The 23,437-nt window shown below is 42.8% G+C and overlaps 1 protein-coding gene across 2 annotated transcripts in view; it reads right to left on the minus strand.

Moving 5' to 3' along the window:
- Nucleotides 1-23,437, minus strand: part of CRB1 (crumbs cell polarity complex component 1) — a 189,886-nt gene that overhangs the window by 145,279 nt on the left and 21,170 nt on the right. For both annotated transcript variants that reach the window (XM_069737364.1, XM_069737362.1), the window contains exons 2-4: nt 10,156-10,689; nt 1,451-1,646; nt 1,228-1,367 (exon numbers count right to left, since the gene is read on the minus strand). In XM_069737364.1, the coding sequence (XP_069593465.1) occupies nt 1,228-1,367; nt 1,451-1,646; nt 10,156-10,689 (870 nt within the window). The remainder of the gene's footprint in view (nt 1-1,227; nt 1,368-1,450; nt 1,647-10,155; nt 10,690-23,437) is intronic.

Raw genomic sequence — 23,437 nt, forward strand, 5'->3', positions numbered from 1 at the left:
TTCAAAATTGAAGGCATACTGAACCAGCATGGCTACCACAGCGTCTTGCAGCAGCATGCTATTCCATCCGGTTTGCGTTTAGTTGGACCATCATTTATTTTTCAACAGGACAATGACCCCAAACACACCTCCAGGCTGTGTAAGGGCTATTAGACCAAGAAAGAGAACGATGGGGTGCTACGCCAGATGACCTGCCCTCCACAGTCACCAGTCCTGAACCCAATCAAGATGGTTTGGGGTGAGCTGGACCGCAGAGTGAAGGCAAAAGGGCCAACAAGTGCTAAGCATCTCTGGGAACTCCTTCAAGATTATTGGAAGACCATTCCCGGTGACTACCTCTTGAAGCTCATCAAGAGAATGCCAAGAGTGTGCAAAGCAGTCATCAAAGCAAAAGGTGTCTACTTTGAAGAACCTAGAATATAAGACATATTTTCAGTTGTTTCACACTTTTTTGTTAAGTATATAATTCCACATATGTTAATTGATAATTTTGATGCCTTCAGTGTGAATGTACAATTTTCATAGTCATGAAAATACAGAAAAATCTTTAAATGAGAAGGTGTGTCCAAACCTTTGTCTGTACTGTATCAACTAATCAACTAGAAATCAGGAGGACACATAAGTATGAACTCATAGCGGGTTATAGACCTTATCATAGAGTCTCATTATATCCATGTACATATCTGTCCTCCTTTTATATTTTTTTAAATTGCATTAAGTCATACAATTTTGTTAAACCAATTCTGGGCCATTTCTTGGCATTCAGTAAAAACATTTTCATTAGGCAATGACCTATAAGTGACAGACATCTCTTGCCATACATACATCTATGGATATGTCCGGTTTATAGGCTAGCTGAGCAATGATACAATTGTACAAGTATTGGGGAATTTACCGCAATGGGTAGGCCAAAAAGAGGCAGCAACAAAGAGAAGATTTAAGAAAGCCACATTGTAACATGTAGAATAGTTTTATATTTTGCCATGTATACTGTTGGGCAATAGTTATGATAAGTATTAAGCCCCTATGAAAATGAAGAACATGCCATTTGTGACTACCGAAATTTACAGAATAGAGTCAAATGGTTTAGTATTCAGTTTACTGATGCACTATGCCTTAAAATTTCATTTTAGAAAATTCCAAAAGTGCATTTAATAAAAAAAAAGTGATCCCACACAATTCTAAGTCACTGCTTTAGTTTGCAGCTGCTTCCAAATAAAAAGGTACCTGGCCAGCAGAGACATCGGAAGCCCTCAGAATCCTCCGAGCAGCTGGCACTGTTCTGGCATGGCTGTGATGAGCACAGGGGGGCAGGGGTCTCACAGTTCAGACCAGTAAATCGCACCATACTGCAGTCACAGATATACCTGCAAAGCGGCAAAACAAAAACATAAAACTCTGATGACATCAAATTATAAAGAATGGTCATGTATTGTGAGCCATTACTCACCGACCAATCTCATCTTCACAATGCCCACCATTAAGGCAGGGAGCGCTGGCACATTCATCTATGGTCACATCACAAAGCTCCCCAAAGAATCCTTCAGCACATTCACAAGAGAACGATCCCGAAGTGTTGAGGCATGTGGCACCGTTCAGACAAGGCTCCGATGTGCACCCATTATACTCCATCTCACAATCTCTGCCTAGAAGAAAACTTAGTTTAAAACATTTGTAGGGGAATCTTTATAATTGCAGATTATCAGTCTTAAAGGGGTTGTCAGGGACTTTAGCATTTAGGATAGGTCATAAATGTTTGATTGGTGGATCATACACTCCCTTTGATCATATGCTTCTGGTGGCGGTGGTGGCCGTACCTGCTCAGTTACAAAGCTGCACAGCACAGGAGTGGCCGAGGTCGGGTACTTCACTTCCACTCCCTATTGATTTGAATATGGACCAGATTTACTTTGCCCGGCCGTGGCCACTATACAGTCGACAGAGCTCGGCAGCTCCACAAATGAGCAGTTCCGGCCGCCGACACCGGGAACACCTGATCAGGATGGAGGATGGACTGTTGCACCCCCACCGATCAGACTTTGAGACTTTGATGACCTATCCTAAGGATAGGCTATCAGTGTTAAGGTCCTACACAACCCCTTTAGCAATGACTGCCATTGTAAGCATACAAACAATTAACTCTTTCTGTATTTTCAGACAAATTGACAAAATTCGACATATAGCAGATCTGCAAATCTCTTTAATAAAAAATTCTATTGTTAGAACTCCAAAAAAACACTCCTAAGGGTATGTTACCACGGTCAGTAAACGCTGCGGGTTTGATGCTGCATACATCCGCAGGGTCAAACCCGAAAGCGGCCAGATGTTACAGCATAGTGGATGGGATTTCACGAAATCCCTTCTCCACTATGCGTGTAACAGCGCCCGCGGCTTCCCTGCGGAGACGGACATGCGGCACGTCTTTCGAGACCGCAGCATGCCTATTTATCTTGCAGAGACGCTCAGTCTCCGCAAGATAAATTTCACCCATACAATGTATTGGACGCGGTGATTCTGAACGGTTCAGTGAACTCATGCGGAATCACCCGCGTTAAAAAACCGGCAGCGCTTTGGATGGAGCGGACATGTGCTGCATCCAAAGCGCTGCCAATTACTGACCGTGGGGACGTAGCCTAAGTGGCAACCACTGGGTGTCTCCTGTAATCTGTTTCTAGCAGCAAGAATGGGAGATAGGTTACAAAAAGTAAGTGCAAGTAACAACAGAGAGGTGGACTTTCAGTTTGGAGCAGATAAGCTATTGGACAATGGCAAGTCCAGTGGATGAAGAGAAGTGCAGGAAAAGGCGTTACAGCACCTTTAGTGCTGATAGTATATTGATGAAGCAATGCCCAATTAAAAAGAGATGTTGCCAAGTTACAGAGCATGAGAATTGGGACAGGTCCTGGATTTATTAGACTAGAATGGTCATCAAAAACATCTTTATTTGTTGTAGGGTTACAATAGGGGATGAGGCTATAAATTCACGCATTTCCATAGGTTTTAAGTGAAAGGACAGGCATGTTTATTAATCTGCTAGAATAGTGTCACCTTTTTCTTGTGGCATGTGTGTAATTTTCCAACAGATCCTCATTTACTGGAGTAGTGCTGTTTCCAGAAAAATGCAAACATGTTTTTTTTATGTCATATCTCATATAAAGTCTATAAAGAGAACCTTTAACAAAATGTGTCAGGCTGAACTGGACACAGGAATAGTGACTGCAGAGTGAAATAAAACATTAGCAATGAAAGTATTGGCACATAATGACTTATGAGGTGTTACTAGTTACTTTTCACTGGGGGCATGTACTTCTTCTCCCTGTATGATGCTGACCAATCAGAAGCAGGCAGCAACAGAACACAATAAGAAGATGCCCACACAATAGCTTAGGTTTCTCAATATGTGAAATGTGAGGCTACAGAGCAGTTTCTGCCTTCTCATGATTGGGCAACTGATACAGGCAGAAGTACACACCTCTAGTGAATAGTAACTAATAATGCCTACTAGAACTTTGAAAAAGGTACTTTATTATGTCTTAATACTTTGATTTCTAATTTCTCCACAACAGAGAGGTGAAAAAAAAGCCAATGTTACATCATAAAAAGACCAAAAATTTGATTTTCCTGAGGGGCAAGTTGCAAGACTGCAACGTGATAAACCCAACAAAGGAATAAAGAAAAACAACAAAGGGGCAAGAAAAACAATAAATGAGCTATATAAAATTTATTAATAAATTATACTACTAGAAAAATATACAGAAAAAATATAGAGGGGGGGGGGGGGTAAGGCTAAAAACCATATGTAGGGAATAAGACGAAAAAAGATCCATAATAAGGATCAAATAATCCCCATGAGAGAAGGCTAGGAAAAGTCCCCTATAAGGCCGGCATCACACTAGCGTGTTTTACGGACGTATGAGAGGCGCAGAAAATACGAATTGCACACGGACCAATGATTTTCTATGGGACAGCTCCTATCTGCCGCATCCGTATTATACGGTAGTGTACGGACGTAGAAAATTGCAGCATGCTGCATTTGCCAGCGTATTGCGCAAAAAATCCGCCAATGAAAGTCAATGGGGGCGAGAAAAATACGGATTACACACAGACCATCAGTGTGACTTGTGAGAAATACGCAGCGGTGTTCTATAGAAAAGACGGCAATTCAGTGCGGTGTACAGTAAAATCACACCGACAGGTTTTATTAGAATAGATAGAATAAATGTCTACACATAGTATAGATATATATATATATATATATATATATATATATATATGTCAGTGAGACATATATACACTTATTTTTCATACAGCGCTAGATAGCAGAAAAGCCGGTAATTCAATTGCCGGCTTTTGCTTTCTCCTTCTCAAACCCGACATGATATGAGACATGGTTTACATACAGTAAACCATCTCATATCCCTTATTTTTTTACATATTCCTCATTAGTAATGTTACAAGTGTATGTGTGTAAAATTTGGGGGCTCTAGCTGTTAAAATAAAGGGTTAAATCACGGAAAAAATTGGCATGGGCTCCCGCGCAATTTTCTCCGGCAGAATGGGAAAGCCAGTGACTGAGGGCAGATATTAACCCCTTAAGCCCCAAGGGTGGTTTGCACGTTAATGACCGGGCCAATTTTTACAATTCTGACCACTGCCCCTTTATGAGGTTATAACTCTGGAACGCTTCAACCGATCTTGGCGATTCTGACATTGTTTTCTCATGACATACTGTACTTCATGATAGTGGTAAAATTTCTTCGATATAACTTGCGTTTATTTGTGAAAAAAATGGAAATTTGTCAAAAATTTAGAAAATTTTGCAATTTTCCAACTTTGAATTTTTATGCCCTTAAATCACAGAGATATGTCATGTAAAATAATTAATAAGTAACATTCCCCACATGTCTACTTTACATCAGCACAATTTTGGAACCAAAAATTTTTTTTTTTAGGGAGTTATAAGGGTTAAAAGTTGTCCAGCAATTTCTCATTTTTACAACACCAATATTTTTTAGGGACCACATCACATTTGAAGTCATTTTGAGGGGTCTATGTGATAGAAAATAACCAAGTGTGACACCATTCTAAAAACTGCACCCCTCACCGTGCTCAAAACCACATTCAAGAAGTTTATTAACCCTTCAGGTGTTTTACAGGAATTTTTGGAATGTTTAAAAAAAATTAACATTTAACTTTTTTTCACAAAAAAATTACTTCAGCTCCAATTTGTTTTATTTTACCAAGGGTAAGAGAAGAAATTGGACCCTAAAAGTTGTTGTGCCATTTGTTCTGAGTACGTCGATACCCCACATGTGGGGTAAACCACTGTTTGGGCGCACGGCAGAGCCCGGAAGGGAAGGAGCGCCGTTTGACTTTTCAATGCAAAATTGACTAGAATTGAGATGGGACGCCATGTTGCGTTTGGAGAGCCCCTGATGTGCCTAAACATTGAAACCCCCCACAAGTGACACCATTTTGGAAAGTAGACCCCCTAAGGAACTTATCTAGATGTGTGGTGAGCACTTTAACCCACCAAGTGCTTCACAGAAGTTTATAATGCAGAGCCATAAAAATAAAAAATCATATTTTTTCACAAATATGATCTTTTCGCCCCCAATTTTTTATTTTCCCAAGGGTAAGAGAAGAAATTGGACCCCAAAAGTTGTTGGACCATTTGCTCTGAGTACGGCGATACCCCACATGTGGGGGTAAACCACTGTTTGGGCGCACGGCAGAGCTCGGAAGGGAAGGAGCGCCATTTGACTTTTCAATGCAAAATTGACTGGAATTGAGATGGGACACCATGTTGCGTTTGGAGAGCTCCTGATGTCCCTAAACATTGAAACCCCCCACAATTGACACCATTTTGGAAAGTAGACCTCCTAAGGAACTTATCTAGATGTGTGGTGAGCACTTTACCCAACCAAGTGCTTCACAGAAGTTTATATTGCAGAGCCGTAAAAATAAAAAATCATATTTTTTCACAAATATGATCTTTTCGCCTTTCGCCTCTTTTAGCTTAGTTTTGACAGCTTTGAACCCCCAAGTGCTTCACTACAGTTTATAATGCAGAGCTGTGAAAATAAAAAAAAAATTCGACCCCAAACGTTGTTATCCAATTTGTCCTGAGTACGCTGATACCCCATATGTGGGGGGGAACCACCGTTTGGGCGCATGAGCTCGGAAGGGAAGGAGCGCCATTTGGAATGCAGACTTAGATGGATTGGTCTGCAGGCATCCTTGATGCATTTGCAGAGCCCCTGATGCACCTAAACAGTAGAAACCCCCCACAAGTGACACCATTTTGGAAACTAGACCTCCTAAGGAATTTATCTAGATGTGTTTTGACAGCTTTGAACCCCCAAGTGTTTCACTACAGTTTATAACGCAGAGACGTGAAAATAAAAATTATTTTTTTTCCCACAAAAATGTTTTTTTGACCCCCCACATTTTTATTTTCCCAAGGGTAACAAGAGAAATTGGACCCCAATAGTTGTTGTCCAACTTGTCCTGAGTATGCTGATGCCCCATATGTTGGGTAAACCCCTGTTTGGGTGCACGGGAGAGTTCGGAAGGGAAGGACCACTGTTTTACTTTTTCAACGCAGAATTGGCTGGAATTCAGATCGGATGCCATGTCGCGTTTGGAGAACCCTGATGTGCCTAAACAGTGGCAACTCCCAATTCTAACTGAAACCCTAACCCCAACACACCCCTAACCCTAATCCCAACCATAACCCTAACCACACCCCTAACCCTGACACACCCCTAACCCTAATCCCAACCATAAATGTAACCCTAACCCTAACTTTAGCCCCAACCCTAACTTTTGCCCCAACCCTAACTTTAGCCTCAACCCTAACCTTAACTTTTGCCCCAACCCTAACTTTTGCCCCAACCCTAACTCTAACTTTAGCCCCAACCCTAACTTTAGCCTCAACCCTAACTCTAACTTTAGCCCCAACCCTAACTTTAGTACCAACCCTAACTCTACCTTTAGCCCCAACTTTAACTTTAGCCCAAACCCTAACCCTAGCCCCAAACCTAACCCAACCCTAGCCCCAACCCTAGCCCCAACCCTAACCCCAACCATAACCCCAACCCTAACCCTAGCCCTAACCCTAGCCCTAACCCTAGCCCTAACCCTAGCCCTAACCCTAGCCCTAACCCTAGCCCCAACCCTAACCCCAACCCTAACCCCAACCCTAGCCCCAATCCTAACCCCAACCCTAACCCTAGCCCTACCCCTAGCCCTAACCCTAGCCCTAACCCTAGCCATAACCCTAGCCCTAACCCTAATGGGAAAATGGAAATAAATACATTTTTTAAAAATGTTTTATGTTTCCCTAACTCAGGGGGTGATGAAGGGGGGTTTGATTTACTTTTATAGCGGGTTTTCTAGCGGATTTTTATGATTGGCAGCCGTCACACACTGAAAGACGCTTTTTATTGCAAAAAACATTTTTTGCATTACCACATTTTGAGACCTATAATTTTTCCATATTTTGGTCCACAGAGTCATGTGAGGTCTTGTTTTTTGCGGGACGAGTTGATGTTTTTATTGGTAACATTTTCGGGCACGTGACATTTTTTGATCGCTTTTTATTCCGATTTTTCTGAGGCAGAATGACCAAAAACCAGCTATTCATGAATTTCTTTTGTGGGGGAGGGGGAGGGAAGCCAGTGACTGAGGGCAGATATTAAAAGCCTAGAGAGGGACCATGGATATTGCCCCCCCCCCGGCTAAAAACATCTGCCCCCAGCCACCCCAGAAAAGGCACATCTGTAAGATGCGCCTATTCTGGCACTTAGCCTCTCTCTTACCATTCCCGTGTAGCGGTGCGATATGGGGTAATAAAGGGTTAATGTCACCTTGCTATTGTAAGGTGACATTAAGCCAGGTTAATAATGGAGAGGAGTCAATAAGACACCTATCCATTATTAATCCAATAGTAGTAAATGGTTAATAAAACACACACATATTAGGAAAAAAGTATTTTAATGAAATAAAGACACAGGGTGTTGTAATATTTTATTATACTCTCAATCCAATTGAAGACCCTTGTCACCTGAAACAAAGTTAAAATAAAAAAACAACAATATCCCATACCTTTTGTCGTTCAGTCTTGTCCCACTCTGTAAATCCATCTGAAGGGGTTAACTAATTTTACAAGCAGGAGCCTGCTAATGCAGCCGCCCCTGACTGTAAAAACCAGGGGGAATGAATAGAAAGCAGGGGAACGTAGCTACCTAGACTTGCAGTGCTGCGCCCCCTGCTGCATAACCTCAGATGAACTCGAGCGTGAGAAAATATTCTGAAACACTTCATTGTACTATGATGGACCCTGTGCCAGTGTCGTCACCCAAGAGTGGGCACACCCACCTGTCCAGGCAAACGGCACTCGCACGGGTGCTTGCACCGGGTGGTGACCACGGCCCTGTGGGGGGAGTCAGCCCATTTAGAGAGGTATAAAAATGGCCTATGGTGGACATTCAGCAGCTGCAAATGGAGGAATTGGAGAAGTCAGTAAGAGGACGCCAAAAGCAAGACATTTTTCAGGCAAGCTACGTGTCAGCAGGGGAAGGTGGGGCAAAATAATTTGAAATCCATGATTGGTTCATTTTAATGAAGGTTAGATCATCAACATTCTGGGTAGCCAGACATGTCCTTTTTTCGGTCAGTATTGAACCAGCAGCATTGAAGCACACTAGCAGCAGGGCAAGCGAGCTCCTGTAATGCCACACAATGTAAGTGGCAGAAAGTGGCTGGCTGACATACGACAAACTAAGGCTTCTTTCACACTAGCGTTGTTTGGCCTCCGTCGCAATGCATCGTTTTGGAGAAAAACGCATCCTGCAAAGTTGCCCGCAGGATGCGTTTTTTCTCCATAGACTTTCATTAGCGACGCATTGCGACGGATTGCCACACGTCGTATTCGTCGTGCGACAGATGCGCCGTGTTTTTGCAGTCCGTCGGGACAAAAAAACGTTGCATGCAACGTTTTTTTGTCCGTCAGTTCCGCTTTTCCGACCACGCATGCGTGGCCGGAACTCCGCCCCCTCCTCCCCGGACCTTAAAATGGGGCAGTGGATTCGTTGAAAAACTGCATCCGCTGCCCCCGTTGTGATTTTATTTCACAGTATGCGTCGGTACGTCGGCCCGACGCACTGCGACGGGCCCGTACCGACGCTAGTGTGAAAGTAGCCTAACAGGACTGCAGTATATCCACTTTGTGAAAATTTGAATCTCACTTTTTTTGGCGAGACTGAACCAAAACTCAGGCCCAGTGCATAAAACAACCCAATGTAAGTGGCAGAAAGTGGCTGGAAGATATATGAAAAAATACAAGGACTGTAGTACAATTTCAATCTCCCTACAATGATCTCAGGAAAAGTATGGCAGCAATAAAAAGGACTGCTGCACACAAAAGTGTGGACAAATAAACAAGATAACTGTGCAGAAAGGAGCAACAGAATTTTGCTTTTAAAAAAGCAGTTGGTTTGCACAGCAGCGTGCAAACAGCAATGCAGCTATCAGGGAGCCTTGTAAGGCAGCCTAATAAGCTACAGAGCTGATGCACAAAAATATAAACTCCACTGTCCCTGCAAACAAATGGTGGTGTTGGACAGTGGAAATCGCTACAGCACAAGCAGTTTGGGGGTAATCTTCCCTCCCTAACTATATCCCTTCTACTGATGAAGCTGCAGCAACCTCTCCCTATGCTAAGATCGGCGGAAGTAAGATGGCGGTCGTCGTGCACGCCCCTTTATAGCCCCTGTGACGTTGCAGAAAGCAAGCCAATCACTGTCATGCTCTTCTCTAACATGGTGGGGACCGAGACCTATGTCATCACGCTGCCCACACTCTGCGTCCTCCTTCATTGGCTGAAAAATGGCACTGAAAGCGTCATACGACTTTTGTGCGCAGATCGCCGACCTCATGGCCGATCCCACACTAGGATCGGGTCGGGTTTCATGAAGCCCGACTTTGCCGAAAGTCGGCGATTTTTGAACTTGTCCGATCCATTTCGCTCAACCCTAGTCATCTGGCCTAAACCTTTGTACATAAATTTGATCAGGTTGGTTGGTTAGTGAAGTCGATTATTGATTTGAGTACAACATTTAACACAAGAGTACTAGAAGCAAGAGTTAATACCTGTATACTCGGGTGGACACACACAGCTGTAACTCCCAATCTGGTTTAGACAAGTACTTCCGTGTTGGCAAGGCTCAGAAATACATTCATTGACTTCAATATCACATAAAGCACCCTGAAACCCAGGAACACAGTAACATGCTTGTCCATTCCCCCTTTCCCTACAGACAGCACCATTTTGGCATGGGTTCCAAAGGCACTCATCTTCCGAAGTCTCGCAAAATTTCCCCTTGTAGCCTACAGCACAAAAGCACGTGGATCCTCTATCAGTTACGTAACACTGTCCTCCATGTCTACACAGGTTTCTGAAGCATCTTTTCATTGGTATTTCACAGCTTCTTCCCTTGAATCCTGCAGGACAGCGGCACTCGTAAGTTTCTGTATCGAGGGTAACCTGGCACGTGGCATTCAGAGGGCATGGATTTGACAAACATGGATCAGATAAGCTCCCACAACCTTTTGAGTCAAAACATGGTTCATTTTCCTTGCAAAGATGAGGGGAACAATGTGTTGTGTTCCTGGAGCAAATAGTACCTGGAAAACACAACACAAGTTAAATAGTATACTACACAAATTCACATAGTAATCAAATATTATAGTTCTTAATAGTACACAGTACACACCATGATTGGGTCTCAGTTAATTGTGTAGTACCACAGGGGTCAGTATTGGGCCATCTTCTTTTTAATATATTAATGACCTTTGTGGTGGGCATACAGAGTAACATTTCAATATTTGCAGATAATACTAAACTCTCATAGAAAGATTCTAAACACAAAGGAAGATAGTTTATTACTACAGAGGGACTTGTGAAAACAGGAGGATTTAGCCGGGAAATAACAATTCAGTATTAAAGGGAACCTGTCACCCCCAAAATCGAAGATGAGCTAAGCCGACCAGCATCTGGGGCTTATCTACAGCATTCTGTAATGCTGTAGATAAGCCCCCGATGTATCCTGAAAGATGAGAAAAAGAGATTAGATTATACTCACCTGGGGGGCGGTCCGATCCGATGGGCGTCGCGGTCCGGGGCCTCCCATCTTCATAGGATGATGTCCTCTTCTTGTCTTCACGCTGCGTCTCCGGCGCAGGCGTACTTTATCTGCCTTGTTGAGGGCAGAGAAAAGTACTTCAGTGCGCAGGCACCAGGCCTCTCTGACCTTTCCCGGCACCTGCGCACTGCAGTACGTTGCTCTGCCCTCAACAGGGCAGACAAAGTACACCTGCACCGGAGCCGCAGCATGAAAACAAGAAGACGACGTCATTGTAAGAAGATGAGAGGCCCCGGACCGCGACGCCCATCGAACCAGACCGCAGCGGGACCGCCCTTGGGTGAGTATAATCTAACCTCTTTTTCTCATCTTTCAGGATACATCGGGGGCTTATCTACAGCATTATAGAATGCTGTAGATAAGCCTCTGATGCCGGTGGGCTTAGCTCATCTTCGATTTTGGGGGTGACAGGTTCCCTTTAAGGATGATAAATGTAAAATCATGCATTTAGGCCATGAAACAAAATGTATAATCATCTTCTAAATAGTAATATAGTGGTCAAAACTGTTTATAAAAAAGACTCGGGTATATTGGTGGATAGCAAACTCAACTTTAGTGACCAGTGTCAGACAACTGCTGCCAAAGTAAATATGGTAATAAAATTATTCTTATGATAGAAGCATTATTCCCCTTTCCTCCCACCACCATTTTAGACTTAGCGCAAAGTACATATTACATTAGGTTTGAAAAATAATTCTATTGTATCTCTTATATACAGTACTTTAAATCTGTAAATATTAGCAATATGACAAAATTGTATACAGTAATTCACAAGATGAAACAAGATGTAATATTGGATGCTTTCTTTATCAAAAAAAAATTACCTGAGACTAGATTTTAGGTGATTAAGCCACCAAAATGTTGTTATATTATTATTTTGAGTAAAATCACACAGGTTGTATAATAAGATGTGCACTGTACGACAGTGGCTTGCAAAATAATTATTCACCCCTTTGAGTTTTGTGGGTTTTTAGCCTATTTTGTTATATTACAACCTGTGTTTAAATATTTTTGGAATCTCATTTGTTAGTGATGCATCAGCTCTAAATAGTCTAAGTTGCTGAAATAAAGTTTGAAAATATAGGCATAAATTAAATTTATGGGATCAAATAACTAAAAATTGGCATGTGCATATTTATTCATCACTTTTCAATAAAGCTCCTAAAATTTTTGGTGCAAGCAACTACCTCCATAAGTCCTATGCTTAGTGAAAGGAAGTCCACCTGTGTGCAGTCTAAGTGTTACGTGGTCTGTCGGTATATACACACACATTTTCTGAAAGGCCACAGAGACTGCAACACCATTAAGTAAAAGGCATCACTAACCAAACACCATGAAGACCAAAGAGATCTCCAGACATGTCAGGGACAAAGTTGTTGAGAAGTACAAGTCAGAGATGGGTTATAAAAAAAATCCCAATCTCTGAGGATCCCTCTGAGCACCATCAAATCCATTATCATCAAATGGAAAGAACATGGTACCACAACAAACCTGCCAAGAGAGGGCCATACACCAAAACTCTCAGCCCGGGCAAGGAAGGCATTAATCAGAGAGTCATCACAGAGAGGAAAGGTAACCCTGAAGGAGCTACAGAGTTCCCACGCAGAGACTGGAGTATCTGTCCATATGACCACAATAACCCATATACTCCATAGATGTGCCCTTTATGGAAGAGTGGACAGAAAAGAAACCCTATACTTACACACTAAAAATGTAAAGCTCACTTTGAGTTTGCCAAAAGACATGTAGGAGACTCCCAAATTTTTGCCACCATGGTAAATTCTGCGTCTGGTGCCTAACCAACGCAGCTCATCGCCCCAAAAACACAATCCCCACAGTGAAACATGGTGGTGGCAGCATCATGCTGTGGCGGATGTTTTTCAGGAGCAGGGGCAGGGAAAATGAGTTGAGAGGAAGATGGATAGTGCAAAATACTGGCATATACTTATGCAAAACCTGTTTCAGTCTGTCAGTGATTTGAGACTTGGATAGAGGCTCAGTCACCTTCCAACAAGACAATGACCTAAAGCATACTGCTAAGGCAATACCTGAGTGGTTTAAGTGGAAATATGTAAATGTTTTGGAGTGGCCTAGTCAAAGCCCAGACCTTAATCCAATTGAGAATCTATGGTCAGACTTGAAGATTGCTGTTCACCATCTAACTGGAAGGCGCTTAAGCAGTTTTTACTTGAGGAATGGGTAAAGATCCCAGGGAATTATGCAAAGAAACATTCAGCTGTAATTGCCGCAAAATGAGGCTCTACAAAGTACTGACTTTAGGGGGGTGAATAGCTATGCACACTGAAGTTTTCAGTTATTTTGTCCCTTTTGTTGTTTGCTTCACAGTAAAAAGAAAACCAAAAGTTCACAGTTGTAGGCATGCTCTTTACATGAACTGATGCAATCTCTAAAAACCCAGTGAAATTCCCGGTTTTGAGGTAGCAAAATACGAAAAATGGCAATGGGTGTTGAATACTTTTGCAAGCCACAGGAAAAAGAGTCCAGAGACATTCTGCCCATGCTCAGTGAAGCAAGTTCACTATATATGCACCACATGCTGCTGGACTCCTCACTGATAATGTACATTCATTGCATGCTGTGTTATAATTTATTTTTAGTGTTGGTGGGTTAGTACATTTGCAGAATGGGAGCCCTGTAAATTGCCGACATCTCTGGCTCCTCTTTTGAATAGCCAACATAATGTGACAAAACGTGTGTTAAGGTACCTTCACACATAACGATATCGTTAACGATATCGTTGCTTTTTGTGACGTAGCAACGATATCGTTAAAGAAATCGTTATGTGTGACAGCGACCAACGATCAGGCCCCTACTGGGAGATCGTTGGTCGCTGAACAAAGTCCAGAACTTTATTTCGTCGCTGAATCTCCCGTGGACATCGCTGGATCGGCATATGTCTTCACTGGTAACCAGGGTAAACATCGGGTAACTAAGGGCAGGGCCGCGCTTAGTAACCCGATGTTTACCCTGGTTAGCAGCGTAAAAGTAAAAAAAAACAAACACTACATACTTACCTACCGCTGTCTGTCCCCGGCGCTGTGCTCTGCACTCCTCCTGTACTGGCTGTGAGCGTCGGTCAGCCGGAAAGCAGAGCGGTGACGTCACCGCTCTGCTTTCCGGCCGCTGTGCTCACAGCCAGTACAGGAGGAGTGCAGAGAAGCAGAGCGCCGGGGACAGACAGCGGTAGGTAAGTATGTACTGTTTGGTTTTTTTTACTTTTACGCTGGTAACCAGGGTAAACATCGGGTTACTAAGCGCGGCCCTGCGCTTAGTAACCCGATGTTTACCCTGGTTACCCGGGGACTTCGGGATCGTTGGTCGCTGGAGAGCTGTCTGTGTGACAGCTCTCCAGCGACCAAACAGCGATGCTGCAGCGATCCGGATCGTTGTCGGTATCGCTGCAGCGTCGCTTAATGTGAAGGGGCCTTTAGTGAGAGATCGCCGGACTCCCTTTGGCGGTCACGGATTACTGATGTGGCTGCTGTTCAAGGGTCCTGCAAATTCATTTGCAGAACTCTTCTTTTTTAGGCTGCCGTCACACTATCAGTATTTGATCAGTATTTTACATCAGTATTTGTAGCCAAAACCAGGTGTGGGTGATAAATACAGAAGTGGTGCATATGTTTCTATTATACTTTTCCTCTAATTGTTCCACTCCTGGTTTTGGCTTAAAAATACTGATGTAAAATACTGACCAAATACTGCTAGTGTGACGGCAGCCTTAGGGTACCGTTACACTATACGATTTACCTACGATCACGACCAGCGATATGACCTGGCCGTGATCGTAGGTAAATAGTAGTGTGGTCGCTGGGGAGCTGTCACACAGACAGCTCTCCAGCGACCAACGATGTCGAGGTCCCTGGGTAACCAGGGTAAACATCGGGTAACTAAGCGCAGGACCGCGCTTAGTTACCCGATGTTTACCCTGGTTACAAGCGTTAAACTAAAAAAAAAAAAACAGCACATACTTACATTCTGGTGTCCGTCAGGTCCCTTGCAGTCTGGTTCCCGCACTCAGTGACTGCCAGCCGTAAAGTGAAAGTGAAAGCACAGCCGCTGTGCTCTGCTTTCACTTTACGGCCGGCAGTCACAGTGCGGGAAGCAGACGGCAAGGGACCTGACGGACACCAGAATGTAAGTATGTGCTGTTTGTTTTTTTTTAGTTTAACGCTTGTAACCAGGGTAAACATCGGGTAACTAAGCGCGGTCCTGCGCTTAGTTACCCGATGTTTACCCTGGTTACAAGCGAACGCATCGCTGGATCGCATCGCTAGATCGCTAGATCGGTGTCACACACACCGATCTAGCGATGACAGCGGGAGATCCAGCAATGAAAGAAAGTTCTAAACGATCTGCTACGACGTATGATTCTCAGCAGGATCCCTGATCGCTGCTGCGTGTCAGACACAGCGATATCGTAACGATATCGCTGGAACGTCACGAATCGTACCGTCGTAGCGATCGAAATGTTATAGTGTGACGGTACCCTTAGACTAAATGCTATAACAGCTTTAAGAGGAACACGTGTAAACCCTAGCAGAATAACAAGATACTGGTGGTTTACGGTCTTAAAATCCAGTAATAAGTTCACTTGAAAGATTAAACTTTTACTAAAGCCAATCCACTGCATATACAGTATGATACCCTGTACTTTTATAGACACCTTCTAATAAAATAAAAAATATTCCTTGGTGTTCGAAATTTAGCCTTGGCACTCGTTGTAGGAGAAAACTTTTTTTGCATAGTGTGGAGATCAGACTGAACTAAAGGAATCCATCTTGTCTTCTTCCTGAGAAATCTCGCTTACAACAAGATACATTTCTGCTGACTTGACATTTCCTTTTATGGAAGTAATCATGTGTGCATTCCTTCTTTCAATAGCAGCCTTTCATTCACCTTCCAGATGATGTAACTTTCTACTGATAAAGACTGGTATAGATTGTTTATGTAAGAGATAGTGAAATATGAGCGCTTGTGCGCATGTCTGTAAAAGAATAATTCTTTTCTATATAAAGGGAGGGCAAAGCCCAGAGAGAGAGATGTGCTCCTGGGCTTCCCCTGTATATGATCACACAATACCTTGTTTGCGTGTCATTTACTCAGGATCCCTACCTCTAGTAAGCCAGGGACTGAGAAGGACTTAACATTTCTTTGGCGCACCGAACAGGGACCCGAGATGAGAGTATTTGCTCGAGATTCACCTGCAGATACGGACAATGGAGATCTGGGATAATGGACGGCAAATGAACTGAAAAACCTAGCCAGGTAAGAGACATTATTAGTTCTCTTTTATCTGCCTTGTATTATCCGAAAGATCTCTATGAGCCGTGTCACGCTGGGTTAGTCTAGTAGTGAGTAGATACCTATAAAACTCGGGTTACTATATTGTATAGATTTATGAGTCCTGTCCCTGGCAGTGTGTGAACAGTGTGAAGGTTGTGGTATGTTGTGAAAGAAGAGCAAAAGTGCGTAGAAAAATAAGCCGAAATAGTTGGGGTATAAGCCTTATACACGGAAGTCAGCCTAACTGGGTCATGTGGTTGCGTCCTTTCGGGGAGACCTCCGCCCATGCTTGACTCTCATTTAAGTGCTTAACCTCCTTCATTTCTGGATAAGGTTTGATAGAATGAGCCCAGGACGCGGGTCCATGAGCCTGGGACAAGTATGCTAACTGACACAGAAAGTTTTGTGATCTGTATGGTGTTGCTGGGTCTGTTTGCGTGCATAATAGCACTTAAGTACATTCTGCACATTAGAAAGAATGGAGCAGATCAGCCCTTCAATATTTTAGCTCCCTAGGAGAGAAGGCAACGAGACATCACCTAGGATAAGTGATTGTCCAAACGTCACCTGGGGTAGAAATAGCTAATATTGAAAAAAAAATAAAAAAGAAAAATGGGAAATAAACAGACAAAAACCGTCTTAGGACAAGTGGAAGCAGCAGATATCATACAGGAAAGATGTGGGAAGACAGTCAGAAGTCAGATTAGAAGGGTAAGAGAAAAATTGGGAATTTCAGAAGCACTTATGTTCAGTACAGAATGGGAAAAACTGAGTAAAGAACGAGGTGGAATTATCAAAGACAATGGGTGGGAAGAAATCATACACTGTATGATAGAGGTCTCAAAAACAGCTAAAGAGGAGAATTGGAAGTATGATCCAGACACTTCCAAATGGATTATGGGGAAGGGAAAAAGTTGTGACATAATCCCACCACCTTACCTAGATCCAAAAGCCCAATCATTTGTACCATCTGGAGGAGCAGAAGGAGGAAAACAATTTCCAGCCTTGTATCCCAATCTTGGTGGGGTAGGAGGATGGGTATGTTCACACTGTGGACAACAAAATCCAGATTGGAGAAATGATTGCCTAGTCTGTGGTACACCTAGACATGGCGCTGTACTTGCCCCTGTTAGGGTAGTACCAAGACCCTTTAGGGAACCTGGTGCTGACGGGGTAATGGGAACTAGATATCACCAGACCCGACAGTATTTTCCTTGGTCCCCTGCTGAAGGTATGTCCCTCCTGCATAATGCGCCTGATCCCACTCAATATCCCATCCGATTTGCACAATACATACAACAAATCATGCAGACTCATGCTGGGGTCTGGGCGGACGGGGAAGAATTATGTAGAATGAAAATGTCCCCCGGACTTTTTTCAGGAATTATTGACACACCTACAGCCCAATAGACCAGTGGCAGAAGGGGGTGCCTTACAGACAGAAGCATCAGGTACCCAGTTCACAGAGGCATTAATAATTTTCATGAGAGAAAAACAGAGGGAAAGGGGATCTACGGGTGTGATTATGCAGAAATTTGGGCAAAGTATTGAAGAATATAGTCAAGAATTAGAAAATAGCTTTAGGGATGAAGGATTGGATTTGACTGATGCTTCAGTAAGGAGACTTTTTGCAAAACAATTAATAGAGGGGCTAGATCCGAAAATCAGAGAAAAATTTAAATCCTCTACTCCAGATTGGAGAACAATTGAACAACCAAATATTGTGAAACAACGATGTTTAGGAATAGTCATGGATATGAGAGAGAATCGTAAGCCTGTTAGAATAGCACAAGCTAATACAGGAGGAAGAGTGAGACACAACTTTCCTTGCCACTACTGTAAAAAGCCAGGTCATTTCCAAAGAGAGTGCAGGAAGAAGTTGGCAGATATAAAGTCAGGCAAATTTGTTCCCAGAAATAACCCTCCCCAAACGGACAACCAGCAGAAATCTACCATCATAGATGGTCCCATACCAGATTCAGATTGACTCGATGTGTTACAAACTTCCCTACCAGCTAGAAGACCTATGATACAGGTGAATGTGGGGGGGAGAGAGATTCCATTTTTGATAGATACAGGTGCAACTTCCTCAATTTTGAATCAAGATTTTCTTCCGAATCCGGAAGACATTTCAGAACAAACAACTTTTGCTGAGGGTTATGATGGGGTAATTCGAACACTGCCATATACTGTGCCCCTAGAGGTCTCATTAGGACCTAAATGTTTTGCATCCAGATTTTTGTATGCCAGAGGTGCCCCAACATGTTTGTTAGGAACTGATGTCCTAAAGAAATTAGAAGCTAACATCAATTTTAGGGAAGATGGCACAGTTATACTGACTATCCCTGATGATGCAGAAACATTAGAACAATATGTTAGAATTCAGGCTTTTGAGGATTATGCTGAAGAAAAAGAGTACACCACAGATCTAGACCTCTCAATGGTCCCAGAAACACTGTGGGCACAGGGTGACACCGATGTGGGACTATTGCATATCTCTCCTGTAAAACTATCTGTGCAACCAGGAACTGTTCTCCCACAGCTCAGACAATACCCTGTGAGTGCCCAGCAGGAACTAGCGATTACAAAACAGATAGAGGGATATAAAGAGAAAGGAGTTTTGGTAGAGATACAATCACCTGCTAACACTCCTCTGTATCCAGTCAAAAAGAGAACTCTTGATAAGAGTTCTATGCCCAAATATCGTATGGTACATGATTTAAGAGAAATAAACAAAGTTCTAGATCCAATCACCCCAGTTGTACCCAATCCTCATACGTTACTATCACAGATACCAGCCAGTTCTCAAGTATTTACTGTAATAGATCTTTCAAATGCATTTTTCTCGGTTCCTTTACACCAAGATAGTTGGCATTTGTTTGCATTTACATTTAAGGGCAAACAGTTGGCGTGGACACGCCTTCCACAGGGAATGATACACTCCCCTACTCTTTATTCAAATGCCCTACAAACAGTCCTTCAGAGGTTTGAACCCGAACCACAGGTAGTAATTTTGCAGTATGTGGATGACCTACTACTTTGCTGCCCAGATCTAGAAACTGCAGAAAGGTCCACTGTGAGTTTACTATGTTTTTTAGAAAAAGAAGGGTGTAAAGTGAATAGACAAAAGCTACAAGTTTGTCAGACCAAAGTGGTCTTTCTAGGTCATTGCATTTCTCAAGGTAAAAAGCATCTTACACCACAAAGAACTGAAGCAATAAGACAGATGAATGAGCCTAGAAATCATAAACAGCTACGAGCATTTTTAGGAATAGTGTCTCATTGTAGACAATGGATTATACATGCCAGTCAACTAATGCAACCACTGTATGACTGTGTAAAAAGTGAACCTTATTTGTTGACAAAAGAAGGTCAGATTTCGTTCCAACAATTAAAAGATGCCCTTGTTTCAGCTCCAGCGTTAGGGCTACCAGACTACCCCAAACCGTTTCAGCTTATGGCTGCAGAAGTTGATTCCCATGCTACAGGAGTTCTTACCCAGAAGCATGCAGGGAAACAAAGACCAATTGCATATCTTTCAGCAAGGTTAGATCCCGTAGCTAGAGCAGCGCCAACCTGTGTACGTGTAGTTGTTGCTGTCTCACTATTGTTGGACAAAGCATCAGAAATTGTTCTAGAGTATCCACTCACAGTTCAAACTACACATGATGTTTATGGGATATTAAACCAGGTCCAACCAAAACACATTTCCATGGCCAGACATTTGCGGCTACAGTGTTCTTTGTTGCTCCCCTCTACTATCACATTTGCTAGGCTTCAGACTCTCAATATAGCTACACTGCTACCTCTCGAGTCTGAAGGGGGGAATAAGGACACTGATCCACACGCAAATTTTTTCCCTACAGACACACATGATTGTACAGAGCTCATTTTACAAGAAACGGTAGGCTTACCCAATGTATCCGAAACACCACTTCAAAATCCAGATTTAGAGCTGTTTATAGATGGTAGTAGGTTTGCAGATGACACAGGTAACTTCCATACAGGGTATGCAGTTGTGTCAGAATCTGAAACTCTCAAAGCAGAACCACTTCCACCGAAACAGTCTGCACAAGAAGCAGAACTAACAGCATTGATTGAAGCTCTTAAAATAGCTGAGAACCAGACAGCTAATATATACACTGATTCTAGGTATGCACATGGTATTGTGTTTGATTTTGGAGTAATCTGGAGAGCTAGAGGTTACATGACAGCGTCAGGACAACCTGTAAAACATGCTCCTCTGATCAAACAGATCTTAGAGGCTGCACAAGAAACAAAAGAAGTAGCAGTAATCAAGGTAGCTGCACATGTGAGACTCGACACTAGGGAATCTAGGGGAAATGATAGGGCTGATAAAGCAGCCAAAGCAGCAGCTGTCAAACCCTTACAACAGGTTCATACTGTAAACCCCACAGAAAATACTGAAGATAGACTGAGACAAGCACAGGAAGATGCAGGAGAAAAGGAGAGGGACAGGTGGAAAAAGGAAGGGGCAGAAGAACAAGCGGGAATTTGGAAGAAAGATGGACTAATATGTCTACCTAGAGCCTGGTATCCGATTGTAGTTGGTGGACTGCACCACCCTACTCATGTGTCTGCAAATGCAATGACACTACTGGCAAAGCAAGTCTGGTTGGCTCCAGGTTTTGGCAACTATGCAAGAGACTATTGTGCTGCATGCGCTATATGCCTGGCACATAATCCCGGACAGACAACAAAGACCCCTATGAAGCACCACGTCCGACCTCTCTACCCGTTTCAGCGATTACAAATAGACTTTATCCAGCTGCCAAAAAGTAATGGGTATGAGTATGTGTTGGTATGTGTGGACATGTTCTCGGGGTGGCCAGAGGCCTATCCAGTTCGGAAGGCTTCAGCTAAAAACACTGCTGTAAAGCTAGTTGCCGAACTGATACCCCGTTACGGTCTCCCTGAAGTGATCGAGTCAGATAGGGGTACTCATTTCACTGGAGAAATATTTCAAAATGTACTGAAAATGTTGGGTGTTGAAAGTCAGTTACACACTCCGTACCATCCTCAAAGTTCTGGTAAGGTGGAACGCATGAATGGAACTTTAAAATTAAAAATACAGAAAGCCATGGCTGAAACAGGAAAGCCTTGGACAGAATGCCTTCCACTGGCCCTTTACTCAATACGCAATACCCCAAGGGGTAAGACTAAACTGTCTCCATATGAAATTTTGTTTGGCAGGACTGCCAATTTAGGATGTTATTTTCCACAGCAACTTGTGTTAAATATTGAGTCATTGACTTCTTATGTGCAAAATCTTCAGAAACAATTAACTAAGGTGCATGCACAAGTTTTTGCTTCCCTTCCAGATCCTGACAACACAGAAGGAAGTCACAAGTTGGAACCAGGTGATCAAGTCTATGTAAAAAGACACACCAGAAAGGCTCTAGAACCAAGGTTTGACGGACCCTTCCAAGTCCTGTTGACAACACCTACATCAGTCAAGCTTGAAGGAAAGGCATCATGGATACATGCAAGCCATTGCAAGAAAAGCAGTATAAACTCATGATATTGATGTTAATAATGATAACCTCAACAGAGGCGTGGGATAGACTGAATTCTCTAGCCCCTTTGAACAATAGATTCGTACAACATCATAGAAAATTAGTGCATGACTTGTTAAACAATACACAAACCCTGACAGATTGTTGGATCTGTACCCATTCGCCGGTATCAGCCACAAGTATACCTTTTCTAGCAGTTCCCGTATTAGCAGAAGAAATATTCGCTTGGCCTAATTGTTCAGACAACCTGGCCAACAACCAAATTGGTAATGCTAGGCTGTGGAATACTACAATCGCCATACCAATTGTGGGATGGGTAGAATTTCCTTGGTGGCAGGGTAATCTCTCAGGGAGTAACACACATCTACAATATTTAGCATTTAGGGGAGGAAAATGGGTACCTAGAAATAAGACTGGATTAACTAATTTAGGACAGGTCCCCACAGAAAATCTACAGCTTAGTTTCAGTACAACCGTCCCCCCCTCTGATGCTTTCAAACCTGTAGTATTGGAAAGATACATACATAATAGAAAATGGAAACATTCTAAATTGTTCCCCCAAGGTGATGCAAACAGTTGTACAAGTAAGCTGGGGAACCTGGTTTGTAATGAATCCAATGAGTATATCAAAGGAATGCCTGTATGTGGGAATCCCGCAGCCGGGTACTGTAGCCCCTTGGGACAAAAACCCTCTTGGTGTATGCTTCAGAATGTATCTAGATTTGTGGACTTGGCTCACAGATTGGTATTGCAGCACTCAGCTCTATGGGATCTGCCTGAAGGTACATTTTGGATATGCGGAGAAGGAGCATATAAATGGCTTCCCGTAGGTATAAAGGGTACTTGTACATTAGGACGCCTAACCCCGGCTACATTCATAATTTCAAATAAACAAGTGAATATGCAAGCCGTGCCCAAGCACACACTGTATAAAAGAGCTGCAGATAACTCACCACGTCCCTCGGGGAGGCCACATATAGTACAAATGGGAATTCCTAACAAAATTGCTAGTACCATTTTTATTTATCCTATGTTAACACAGATGTGGGATAAATTAGTTAGAGCCACGGATTATCTAGATGATCAGATCTGGGATATATTGGATATACTAAACACTAGTATAGCTGTACAGAATCAGCTTATAATAGTCACTAACCAACATACCCTGGTATTGGATTACCTAACTGCCTCACAAGGGGGTATGTGTCAAATCATCGGACCCACCTGCTGTCATTATATAGACCCGAATAGTACTATGAGTATGACATTTAAATTAAAGGACGTACAACGACTCAGAGATCAGTATGACAAAGACAATGACCAGAATAAGGATAGCTGGTGGTCAGATACCTTTTCTTTTCTTAACCCAGCCAACTGGTTCAGAGG

This window comes from Ranitomeya imitator, chromosome 8 (genome assembly GCF_032444005.1).
Source record: "Ranitomeya imitator isolate aRanImi1 chromosome 8, aRanImi1.pri, whole genome shotgun sequence".
Taxonomy (NCBI): Eukaryota; Metazoa; Chordata; class Amphibia; order Anura; family Dendrobatidae; genus Ranitomeya; species Ranitomeya imitator.